The 13,629-nt window shown below is 43.0% G+C and overlaps 1 protein-coding gene across 1 annotated transcript in view; it reads right to left on the bottom strand.

The window, feature by feature from the left end:
- Window positions 1-617: 617 nt before the first annotated feature.
- The window catches only part of LOC122564945 (neuropeptide FF receptor 2), a 116,406-nt gene continuing 103,394 nt past the window's right edge, over window positions 618-13,629 (bottom strand). The window contains exons 3-4 of the mRNA XM_043720466.2: window positions 9,293-9,392; window positions 618-1,461 (exon numbers count right to left, since the gene is read on the bottom strand). Coding sequence (XP_043576401.1) covers window positions 618-1,461; window positions 9,293-9,392 — 944 coding nt within the window. The remainder of the gene's footprint in view (window positions 1,462-9,292; window positions 9,393-13,629) is intronic.

Raw genomic sequence — 13,629 nt, forward strand, 5'->3', positions numbered from 1 at the left:
AGGGGGTGGGCTGTTTGGAATTGAATGGGAGCAGGAATAGGCAGATGCTGAGTGGGAGAGAGTTGGACAGAGAGAAGTGGGGGAAGATTTGAGGGAGAGAATATTAACATCTTCAATTTTATTAGATAGGTGAATGTCCACACCTACAGCAATATCTGTCAGAGCAAAGTCTCAACCAATGGTTTCCTGTTGATTAATCTCTCACTCGTACAATTGGAACAATATTCCACCCATATCCAATTGTCCATAGTGCCTAACGTGGTGGAGAAAAGGTATCTCTCTCTGGTCACTGCAGTCCTCCTTCTCTCCTGGTTCTGACAATGTTCACCCACCTGGTCGTTCTTTAACCTGGCCGATTCTTTCCTGATGTAACACTTTTGGGATTTGTCAACACTGGACTCTCACCCCCAACCCTTCCAGTTCTAGATAACAATCAAAACCCCATGAACCCAACAGTGAAGCAAAGTGTTGTTATTTACCTATGCTTAACTCACTGTACACATTTACAAGTTGTGCTTTTTTGCCTAGCAGGGCTTCCTTTGTTCAATATGGTGGGAAAAGCATTATACACTCATAGTAATGATTTTAGCTTTGTACAATCGCTGTGGAACGAAGCTTTATGAACAGTTATTTATTCCTTTGTCCAACACTTGAAGGGCCAGATTTTCACTCTGCCTGAATGCGTTTTTGTCTGCCCGACTTGTACTGCAATCTTCTACAGCATCAGAGTTGCTTGTTGCAGGATCTTGCCCAACTTTGTTCTGCGCTGTTAAAATGAATTTGTTGGAGTTCCGATGAGAGTAGGTCTCTTGGTGCTTGACCTCGGCCGAGCACAGCTGAAACTTGAAGGCGGCCTGAAACCCTCGTCGGAAATTCTTGTTGAAGTAACCGTAGATGATGGGGTTGACACTGCTGTTGCAGAAGGCTAGCCAGTGGGCAAAGGGATAGATGTACAAGTTGATTATTCTCAACTGGTTGTGGGACAGCCTTGTGTAGTCAGATAGCATCATCAGAGTCCAGAGTGGGAGCCATGATAAGGCGAACAGCAGGGCTACTGTGGCCAACATCTTGATTACTCGTTGCTTTTTTTTCGACACGGTGCTGCTGTTTTCCTGGTGAGATCCTTTGCCAATGGGTATGCTGGTTTTAAACAACGCAATTCCTATCCTTGCATACATGATGACCATGAGTGCCAGAGGGGCCAAGTAAATGTTGGAAAATAACACGGTGGTGTAAATCTTCCTCATTTTTGGATCTGGCCAGGCCTCATAACATTGGTAGCAAGGATATATTTTCCCACTACTTTGGATAATCTTTATGCTGTCAGGCAGTTTGATTACTCGTAGCATGATTGCAGAAGGACAGATTATTGAGACTGCAAGAACCCATATGATGACGATAATGATGGTCGCAACAATCACGTTAAGCTTTTGTTTGAAAGGATAGACAATGCATCTGAATCTGCAAAATAAATGACAAAAAAGGTTTTGTTAATATTCAGATACTTTCCATGGTTTGTAGATTTGTAGTAACACAGGTATGTAGCAGAAAGCAAAGCAATCCTTATGGCTAATTTTAAAGCTAGATTGGGCCACTAGGAAAAGGCAGCACGGTGGCTCAGTGGTTAGTATTGCTGCCTCAGCGCCAGTGACCCGGGTTCAATTCCACCCTCAGGCAACAGTCTGTGTGGAGTTTGCACATTCTCCCTATGTCTTGCATGCGTTTCCTTTGGGTGCTCTAGTTTCCTCTATAGTCCAAAGATGTGCAGACTATGTGGATTGGCCATGCTAAAGTGTCCAGGGATGTGCAGGCTAGATGGATTAGCCATGGGAATTACTGGGATAGGATAGGGGGGGAGGGGGGGGGGGGGTCTGGGTGAGATGCTGTTCGAAAGGTTGGTGTGGAATTGATGGGTTGAATGGCCTGCTTCTACATTGTAGGATTTCTATGAGGATTACCTCATGAAAACATAGCGATATCAAATAATTTGTAAGGTGGCTTATCCGTGGCCAGTAAATTTTAGGCTCCATTTTCTGTGCAACTACCTAGCACGACGTTTTATAAGCAACCTGGATAATTTCAGAATAAGCAGAATAATGAGCTCAATCATCAATTACAAAAAGTGGATCTGGAATGGAGTTTTGATTGCAAGGTGTGCACAGGAGATGTCTGAGTGACAAAATTATTATATTCAACTTGCAAGCGTAAGTCAGCTCCCAAACTCTGCTCCCTGGTACCCCACTTACAGGAAAACCAAAGAACTGTGGACGCAAGAAATCAGAAACAAAAAGTGAAATTGCTGGAAAAACTCAGCATGTCTGGCAGCATCTGTGGAGAGAGAAAGCAGGGTTAACATTATGGTCCAGTGACACTTTGTTCAGAACTTTTTCTGTTCTGAAGGACTGTCACTGGACCCAAAACATTAACTCTGCTTGTTCTCTCCACAGGGGCGGCATGGTGGCTCAGTGGTTAGCACTGTTGCCTCACAGCACCAGGGTCCCAGGTTCAATTCCAGCCTCGGGTGACTGTCTGTGAGGAGTTTGCACATTCTCCCCGTGTCTGTGTGGGTTTCCTCCAGGTGCTCTGGTTTCCTCCCACAGTCCAAAGATGTGCAGGTCAGGTGAATTGGCCATGCTAAATTGCCCGTAGTGTTAGGTACATTAGTCAGAGGGAAATGGGTCTGGGTGGGTGACTCTTCGGAGGGTCGGTGTGGATTTGTTGGGCCGAAGGGCCTGCTTCCACACTGTAGGGAATCTAATCTCAGATACTGCCAGACTTGCTGAGTTTTTTTTCAGCAATTTCTGTTGTTGTTCCCCATGTGCAGATGTATATAAAGCTTTCTTTACAAGTGAATCCAAACTTATCGGAATCTGAAAAGATCCAAACTGGAATGGTTCTCCTGTTGTTAATTGTCAGTCAGGATGATTAAGTTGTCAATCAGAATGACCTAAATCATCAATATAAGATTTCAAAAGGACATATTCAATATATCATAAATTAAAATCAAACTATATTAAAAAAAAATCAGATTCTACAGTTGTTTCCTATGTCCATGGTAGTCACCCTGGTACCATGGGTGTGATTTTTTTTTATGTAGACAATACTTTTAAAGAGAATTGTATGAACTGCAGTAGAAAAGTTATTTTATATTTCCGAAGAGCTGTATGTGGCAGCAATCAGAAGGCACTTTTTAAAAGACTTTTGAAAGGTTGAAATATATTTACTGAATACTGAAATCTTAAATTGTGCAGAAAAATGATGATAGATTACTGTTTATATGTTGAAAATTGAAAGTGCAGTTCTATTATTCCCAAATGCTTTCATAGTTCATTGTGATGCTGCACTTACTTTAAAAACTTTGGGCTGAGTTTTACGTTTCTGATTTAGAGTGCAAGTTGTGTTGAGTTTTTAGAAGTATTATGATGTTGAAGGCATGTACTGTACCTTTAAGAGAGAGTGAAGGCTGTTTTGCACTGACAGCTTGCAGGCACATGTCATGTGATTGACTAGCAGTCTCAGAGTGTACTGGAAAATTGAAAATATGTAACATTTGGCTGTGAAACAAATGCCTGACTTTTGATTGCTATGTTTTCACAACAGTTCGAATTTAACCAATCAGTTAAAAATTATGCCCCAAGATACTAAAACCCAATCAAACTTGAATTTTACTGTTTTGACAACATCAAACCAATAAGATGATCTGATGTTAGGGGTATAAAAAAAGCCAGCATTTTGAAGGTTAGCCAGAGACAGAGCAATAAACCGCTATCTCAAGTGCCATTCAGAACACTCTCAATCAAAGTTACCTTTTTCATAAGAAGTTAAAAATTACGCAACACCAGGTTATAGTCAACAGGTTTATTTGGAAGCACTAACTGTTGAGGTGCTGCCTCTTCATCAGGTGGTTGTGGAACATGATCATGTGACACAGAATTTATAGCAAAAGGGTACAGTGTCATGGAGTTGTAATGGTATATTAAACAACTTCAGTTAAAAATCACTCAACACCAGGTTATAGTTCTTAAGCAAATTTAGATTAAGTCTTTCATCTTTTAGAATAGGATAGGGTGGGTTTCAATTCTTTAATATGTAAATCCCAGAATTACATTCTCAATTTTCTTCATTTTTATTGAGAAGCATTTTACAGCAAAAGATGGAAGAGGATCCTGGGAGATCTTCAGCTGAAGGAAGACAGGCACTGATGATGACAGCTGCTGTCGGGTTCTGAAAATTAAGTTGATGTAATTTTAATAGGGGATTTTATTGGATCAGTATATTGTTATAGAGTTGGAGGTAGATAACAGATTTATAAGAGAAAGGAGGTTGAGAGCAGTAAATAATTGTTGCTTAATGTTCACTTTTAGAATTAAAGGATTAAAATTGATATTTTTCTTTAAATAGTGGAATTTGGACAGTTCTCTGTCACTTATTCTTTGACAGATTACGAGATGAGGCGAGCCCTTCTGGGTGTTTGGTTTAATTAGCAGAGGGTTCACCATCGTGTGGTAACAGGAGGGAATTTCACTGCCAGACCCAATGGGTTTCTGACCGTATCTTACCAAACACACCGCACTAACTGCCCTATAGATTCCCTCACATCTGATTTCCAACCCATTTTACCATATACTGTTCCTGAAGTAACCTTCCACTCAGCGGGTATCCACTCTGAGACCCGCTCTCCTTGTTTCTGCATTACCTTTGAAAAGCAGGAAGGCTGGCACCTGGCACTGCCCTCCTTGATTTCAGAGACTGTAAGGAGAGATGGCTTAGGAGGGCAAGTGGACATTTGCTTTCTTTGACCTTCGACATGAAGGTCCTGGTCAATGGTGCAGTGAAGAAGTGTCTTGTTTCTGGAGAGCTATTAGAAGAGTTTGCACTGCCAGATAGTGCCAACCTGGTCAGGGATTGCTACCTGGGTCAGTGTCATTTTGACAGTGTAGAGGACTGGGCTGCAGTGCTCTCAGAAGGTCAATGACCCTCACTGCTCCACCAGAATAAGCGTCATACTCCACATTCTGCTCCTACACACTCACCCTATCTCTGCCACCACACCCACCTCCCTTCAGGGCTTGTGCACTCACAGACACACTGTTGCATGCAACACCTTGCCTCACCATTAATCCTGCATCCCATCTGCTCTACCGCCTTATTCCTATGGGACATTTGCACATCTTTCTCCCACAGGCACCACATTAAAAGCCATGCCATTCACTGTGTCTTATTCATTCTCCCCCTTTATGAAGACTGGTATAAGATGCTGCCTTATTTTGCTCTCCCCCGAATGTTGGGTCTTCCTGTGGACTTCACTGAGGAGTACTCTGCCAAGACATTGAGACACGGCTGTCTGTGTGGTGCAAGATGAGGTGTATTTGGTGTGGGCGACTGCCATGTGGCACAGCTGTGACACTGACGTGGCACACCCCAGTGTGGCAACCTGTATGTGCCCTTGTCTGGGGACTGCTGAACAGCACGGCAAGCTGCTTGGTTGTGGGACTGTGCCAGTTACCATCGCAATGTGTGGCGAAGTAAGGCATGTATGCTGCAGGAATGCAATCTACAAGAGCGAACTAGAAGCCCTGGTAGACAACCTGTACAAACTGTGGCGCCTATCTTGAAGTGGTAACTGTAGCCGATTCAGCAGAGCAATGCTGGCGACCATGCAATTCTGTGCTTTCAGGGTGCACTGACAGTCCATTGGAGAGCTGCCAAGATAGTGGAAGGGTTTGCCAATGGCTGTGGTAGAAGGGTATGTGCAGCTGTTGCCCTTGGGTGGTGCCCTGGGCTGTAGTTTGAATGAGGTCAACTTGGAGGAAGCGGTGAGCTGAATCCACCAGTTACCTGCTCTGGTTTCCATCTCTGGTTGTCATGATGGCTTGTTTGTTGGGTGAGATTGGCAGCAGAATACTGATGAGGTGAGTCAGGTATCAATAAGGAGATGGCACCACCTTTTCTCAGCTGAACACTGCTCTAGTAGATTGCCAGTGCTGTTAATGTCCAGATTCAATGAGGTTCATGGCAAGGAAGGCACCTTAGGAAAAGACAAACTGGGCAATGCCAATGTGCTGCTTCAAATCTTGCATAGGACAGATTGTGTGTTGGTTCTGTCTCCGGAGCATCTTAGCGTTGATCCTGCCATACTGATTTCACAGCTTCTGGAACTCCTTCATGCGGGCTGACAATATCCCACAAATAATATCTGCATAAGCTTTCTGGGCAATTGCTGCCCCAGACTTGGTGGAAAGGACATGGCATTTCCATGAGCCCATTATTGCTCAATTGAAGCTAATTGCTCCAAGTGGGCAATTAATGAGCACTATAGATCTCTTTCCCGCTCAACTCTTATGAAGTGCCTTAAGATGCCGTATTACCGTAAAGGTGCTGGGACATGCATGCTCTTGGTAGAGTAATACGTGAGGATGTACCACTTCACAAAAAATGGTGTCTATTACATCTTCTTCTGATGTTTTCTCACCCGAGCCAGCCCATTGCAGACTTCTGCAGAAATTTTGGATGTAGGAATGTAGGAATTAGAAACAGGAGTAGGCCATTCAGCCCTTCGAGCCTGCTCTGCCATTTAACATGATCATGGCTGATCTTATCCTGGTCTCCACTCCACTTTCCTGCCAGCTCCCCATAGCCCTTTCTCCCACTTTTCGTCAGAAACATCTTTATTTCTATCTCAACTCTGTTGATTGATTCTACCTCCACTGCGTTCTGGGACAGCAAGTTCCACAGATTCACAACCATCTGAGAGAAGTAATCTCTCCTCAGCTCAGTTTTGAACTTACCTCCTCTCACTCTATATCTATGTTCTCTTGTTCAAGACTGTCCCACAAGGGGGAAACATCTGTTCAATGTCCACCTTATTGATCCTCTTTGGCATTTTATATACCTCAATCAGATGTCCCCTCATTCTTCTGAACTCCAGCGAGTAGAAGCCCAAACTATTCAACAGCTCCTTGTAAGACAGCCCTTTCATTGCTGGAATCAATCTGGTGAACCTCCTCTGAACTGCCTCCAGTGCCACCACATCATTCACAGAATCGTAGAGATGTACAGCACAGAAACAGACCCTTCAGTCCAAACTGTTCATGCCGACCAGATATCCCAACCTAATCTAGTCCGACCTGCCAACACCCTGTCCATATCCCTCCAATCCCTTCCTATTCATATACCCATCCAAATGCCTTTTAAATATTGCAATTTTACCAGCCTCCACCTCTTCCTCTGGCAGCTCATTCCATATTCGTACACCCTTTGTGTGAAAATGTTGCCCCTTAGGTCTCTTTTATATCTTTCCCCTCTCACACTAAACCTATGCCCTCTAGTTCTGGGGATAGTGAAGAAGGTGTTTGGTATGCTTTCCTTTATTGGTCAGAACATTGAGTATTGGAGTTAAGAGGTCATGTTGCAGCTTTACAGGACATTGGTGAGGTCTCATTTGGAATATTGCATGCAATTCTGGTCTCCTTCCTTTAGGAAAAATGTTATGAATCTTGAAAGGGTTCAGAAAAGATTTACAAGGATGTTGGAGGATTTGAGCTATAGAGAGAGGTTGAATAGGCTGGAGCTGTTTTCTCTGAAGCATCGGAGGCTGAGGGGTGACGTTATAGAGGTTAAAAAATCATGAGGGGCATGGATAGGATAAATAGACAAGGTCTTTTCCCTGGGGTGAGGCCTCAAGTAATGAGACCATAACTGGACACAATACTCCAGGTCTCGCCAACGCCTTATATAATTGTACCAACGTTTCACATGGTAGTCCACAATACAAGCTCTATGTGCAACCCACCCCCGTTTCTACCTTGAAATTGACATTCAATTACACATTCCTGCTGTGTAAAGTGTCAGGTGTGACTCTGTTTTTACCTCTCAGTCAAAAGTTGTGAGAACATGCCACTAGGGACTTGAGTTGGGAATGTGAGGTGTTTCAGGCAGGATGAATAAGTGTGGTGTGGATAGTGATAGCGGCAGAGGAAGGACACACTGTCACCGTAAAGGTCCAACATTCTAAATAACCCTCGATAAGATCTGTGCCTTGTCCTGCAAATGATACCTTTGTCAGGGAAAAGAAACACAACTCTGTTGGGTCTTGTAAATAAGGCCTCTCTCAATTGTTGGATACACCTGCGGATGGATGATAGAGTAATTTGGCAGGAACCTCGGGCATTGGCTTGGATACAACACTGGTGAACTTGACAGCCATGGGAACAGCTGTCTGTGTGACAGGAATTGTTCGCACCATCCGTAATAAGGTATGTCACAAGTCTAAGACAGCTTCCAATGTAATCCTGAGTCAGTGAAGTCATGCCTGTCTGAGCTGTGCATGCTCTGGGTTTTTAAATATGATAAATATAAATGAAAGAGCTTGCTTTTATATAACACATTTCACAGTCGTCACCCCAAAGACACATCACTGTCCATTAACTATTTTTTTCTCAAATTTTGCCATTGTTATTATGCAGCAAATGCTATCTTTACTTCACAAACAGCAAGATTTCACAACGGCAATGAGATAATAATTAGATAATATGCTGCAGTCATAATGGTTGAAAGACATGGGGGTTAGCATTCTTACAATGTCGTGGGTTTAAATTTCATTCTCGGAACATTAGCAGAAACTCTAAGCTGATAGGCCTCTGCAATGTTGAGGGAGAGCTGCCTTACAAATGAGATGGTTATTGAGGTTCCCTCTGCCTTCTTGGGTTGATTGAAAGATCAGCTGATACTATTGGAAGGAGATTATAGAGTTGAAAACAAAAAATACTGGAGATCACAGCAGGTCAGGCAGCATCCGTAGAGAGAAAGCAAGCTAATGTTTTGAGTCTGGATGACTCTCCGATGAAGAGACATATCGACTCAAAACATCAGCTCGCTCTCTCTCCGTGGATGCTGCCTGACCTGCTGTGATCTCCAGCATTTTTTTGTTTTCAGCTCAGATTCCAGCACCTGCAGTAACTTGCTCCAAGATTATGGAGTCCTTCTGATCAATATTTTATCCTCAACCGACTCTAAACAGATTATCTGATCATTATCTCACAGTTGAATCCAAACTATCCATCATGTTTCTCATTTTCCAATTGTAATTATACTACATAAGTATAAAATTAGCTGTAAAGGACTGAGATACGTCTGAAGGTTGGGACATAGAGCTAAATCAACGCAATCACATTTTTCAACTTCAAGACCAGTTCTACATTGTGCACACTATTCTCAATAATATCTCAGTACTAGTGATAACAGTAGGTCATAGCAGTCACATTTTCCATGTTACTTTCCCACATTCACCTACCTGTCTACAGCAATTGCAACTAGGGTAAAAACTGAGGCTGAAACAGAGATTCCTTGAACCAAGCCACTTATCTTGCAAACAAAGCTTCCAAAGGGCCATCCTGTAAAACAGAGTAGACATCATGTCAATCATTCCGGGGAAATATAGCAAAGACGACCATGTTCCAATTAGTTTCTACAGAAATAATAGCAGCTCTTAATTTACTTTCTAAACAAAAATATTATCACATTATACAGACGCTACATCAGTTCTTTAAAATATTGAATGCTAATTTAAGAAGGATGACCCCTACAAGGTCCAGACTGGTACAGGCAAGTGATCCTAGACAGAAGTTGACACCCACTGTTATAGATTGCCTAGAAATACCACCACTGTGACTGCCATAAACCGACCTGCTGTGCTTTTCCAGCACCACTCTAATCTAGACTCTGATTTCTGGCATCTGCAGTCCCCACTTGTGCCATAAACTATGTCAGTCCACCTATTCCATAAAACCTACCACTGCGCAGCCAGAGCACTGGATGATGGGTCCATCAAAAGAGCAAATCCGAAGCCTTTAGTGAACTTAGTTGTCAAATTTCGATATTACTGATATTACATATCTTGTGACAGCTCGGACAAAGGATCTCTGTTCTAGACTCTATTAGGCTAACCTGGGTTATTAGTTCATCATCCAGCAATGCAGAATCCCGCTTCTCCACAAAACTACACATACTCGGTCCCAGATGTCCAACCACCCTGAGATCATTCTTGTGGAGATCATTCAGTGTCAATGAAAGGACAAGGGCAATTGTAACGCAGAAAACATGCTGGAAACAACATCAAGAAAATGTCATCACTTATAAAGAATGCAGAGTGGGCATTCTGGGAAGGGATCACCTGGATGGATTTTAAGCCCAGTATTCCTGGTGTTGGCCAATTTGTGCACAAGTTATAAAGTACAATCAGAAATTGTTATAAACAAAAATATCCCCCAAGAGCACCAACAGGGATGACTACCCATAATTTAAAGTGGCTTTGCTGAGGCATTGAAATGAACACATTAGTTCTACACTTAGTACTCTGTGCCCAAAGGTCACAAGACTCAAAGACATCTTCAGTAGATCTTCCAAGAATGAAGAAGCATCAGATCATAGTGATCACACTGCGTTAGCAGTGGAGGCACATTAACAAGGCTGTGGATAGTGACCTTAATGTTGAATTATTGCATGGTGCAACATATGTAGGTGAAACATATGTCATAGGCTCTGCCAATGGACTGAGGAATGGCAGATGAAGTTTAGTTTAGATAAATATGAGGTGCTGCATTTTGGAAAGGCAAATCAGAGCAGGACTTATACACTTAATGGTAAGGTCCGGGGGAGTGTTGCTGAACAAAGAGACCTTGGAGTACAGGTTCATAGCTCCTTGAAAGTGGAGTTGCAGGTAGGTAGGATAGTGAAGAAGGCGTTTGGAATGCTTTCCTTTATTGGTCAGAGATTGAGTACAGGAGTTGGGGGAGGAGGGTCATGTTCCAGCTGTACAGGACATTAGTTAGGCCACTGTTGGAATACTGCTTCCAATTTTGTCCTCCTTCCTATTGGAAGGATGTTGTGAACCTTGAAAGGGTTCAGAAAATATTTATAAGGATGTTGCCAAGGTTGGAGGGTTTGAGCTATAAGGAGAGGCTGAATAGGCTAGGGCTGTTTTCCCTGGAGCATCAAAGGCTGAGGGGTGATCTTATAGAGGTTTATAAAATCATGAGGGGCATGGATAAGGTAAATTGACAAGGTCTTTTCCCTGGGTGGAGGAGTCCAGAACTAGAGGGCATAGGATTAGGGTGAGAAGGGAAGATATAAAAGGGATCTTAGTGGGCAACCTTTTCATACAGAGGGTGGTGTGTGTATGGAGGAAGTGGTGGAGGCTGGTACAATTACGGCATTTAGAACAAAGAACAAAGAATAAAGAAAATTTACAGCCCAGGAACAGGCCCTTTGGCTCTCCAAGCCTGAGCCGATCCAAATCTACTGTCTAAACCTGTCAGTCAATTCCTAAGCATCTGTATCCCTCTGCTCCCCACCTACTCATGCATCTGTCCAGATGCATCTTAAATGAATCTGCTGTGCCTGCCTCTATCACCTCTGCTGGCAACGCGTTCCAAACACCCATCACCCTTTGTGTGAAGTACTTGCCACGTTATCCCCCTTAAACTTTCCAACTCTCACCTTGAAAGCATGATCTCTCATTATTGAATCCTTCACCCTGGGAAAAAGCTTGTCTCTATCCACCCTTGTCTTCTATACCCTTCATGATTTTGTAAGCTTCAATCAGGTCCCCCCTCAATCTCCTTTTTTCTAATGAAAATAAACCTATCCTACTCAACCTCTCTTCATAGCTAGCACCTTCCATACCAGGCAACATCCTTGTAAACCTTCTCTGCATGCTCTCTAAAGCGTTCACATCCTTTTGGTAATGTGGTGACCAGAACTGTACATAGTACTCTAAATGTGGCTGAACTAATGTCTTGTACAATTTTAACATGACTTGCCAGCTCTTAAATCAATACCCCGTCCAAAGAAGGCAAGCATACTATATGCCTTCTTGACTACTCTATCCACCTGTGCAGCAAACTTCAACTTTAAAAGGCATCTGGATGGGTGTCCGGATAGGAAGGGTTTCGAGGGCTTTGGGTCAAATGCTGGCAAATGGGACTAGATTAGGTTCGCATATCTGGTCTGCGTGGTTGGACTCAATGGTCTGATTTCATACTATACAGCTCCATGACTCTATAACTCGATGAATGTAACCAGCTAGATACTCTGGAATTACTTGAACTCATCGTGTAGAAATACTGTTTGGTGATGATCAGAATAGGAGAGCTTTCGGACTTTGGTCTCATAGAATGTTTTTCAAAAGGAAAATGTTGCAACAGATCGGCACTTCACTAGCAGCCACCTAATCTGGATAACAGAAAGGAATCTGCCACTTCAAACTGGGCAACTGGTAAACAGTAAGAGGACTGAATATAAAGATGATGCATTTGGCCTGAACATCATTATTAATCATCTCAGTAATTTGTCATTGTGGGGAACACTTGTGTGTAATAGTACCTTTCAGTATTGTTGTCTCTGTTGTAATGGTTGACTTTGCAGTGTGCCTGATGGATTTTGCATGCAAATTAGTCATTGAATTAGAGACATGAGTGATTGGGTTGTGGAGGTGAAAGGAGAAAAAAAAACTAACAGATGATTTGGTGGCGCAGAAAAGCAACTCTGGAAAAAGAAAAGCACCTGCCGCTCATGGGCTCTTGTGGCACAGCAGTAATGTCCCTACCTCTGAGCCAGAGTGTCAAAGTTCAAATCCCACCTGCTCTAGATGACTAACAGTCTCACTGAACAGGCTGCTTGGGAACTTTTCTATAAATATGTTAGAACAGACGCAAGGCATTTAAATGCTACAGAACAGAGGGGTTTGCAAGTCCTCATCCATGAATTACAAAAAGCTCGTATCCAAATTCAGCAAGTGATCGGGAAGACAAATGGAGTGTTGACGCTTGTTTCAAAGGAAATGCAGTATAAAAGTAGGGAGGGTTTGCTAAAATTATATAGTTAGACCACAGCTGGAATACTGTGAACAATTTTGGACCCTTTATCCAAGGAAAGGTATGCAAGCATTGGAGGCAGTTCAGAGAGCTTACACTGCCATGTGTGGAGGGACGGTATTATGAGAAGGGAATGAGCAGATTAGGTCTGTACCCATTGGGATATAGAAGATTGAGAGGAACCTTATTATTGAAACATAAGATTCTTAGAGGACTGGAAAGGTTAGACTGGAAAGGTTGTTTCTCCTTGTGGGAGAGTCTAGAGCCAGATGGAATAATCTCAGAATGAGAAGTCACACATTTAAGAGAGAGATGACCCAAGAATTTCCTCTCTCAGAGAGTAGTGAATCTGTGAAATTCTCTACTAGAGAGAGTTGCTGAGGTTGGGTCACTGAAGACTAAGATAGTTTCTTTATTACATAGCATCCCTACAGTGTGGAAACAGGCCCTTCAGCCCAACAGAGGGTCCACAACGACCCTTTGAAGAGTAACCCACCCAGACCCATTCCCTATTATCCTATATTTACTCTTGACCAATGGGCAATTCACCTGACCTGCACATCTTTGGGAGGAAACCTACGCAGACACGGGGAGAATGTGCAAGCTCCACACAGACAGTCACCTGAGACTGGAATCGAACCCAGGACCCTGGTGCTGTGAGGCAGCAGTGCTAACTACTGAGCCACCATGCTGCCCATTCTGTGAAGGAATCAAGGGTTATAAGGAAAGGGTAAGAAAGTGGAGTTGAGGATTGACT

This window comes from Chiloscyllium plagiosum, unplaced genomic scaffold (genome assembly GCF_037043375.1).
Source record: "Chiloscyllium plagiosum isolate Xiang-an unplaced genomic scaffold, Cpla_swu_hap1 HiC_scaffold_2, whole genome shotgun sequence".
NCBI lineage: Eukaryota > Metazoa > Chordata > Chondrichthyes > Orectolobiformes > Hemiscylliidae > Chiloscyllium > Chiloscyllium plagiosum.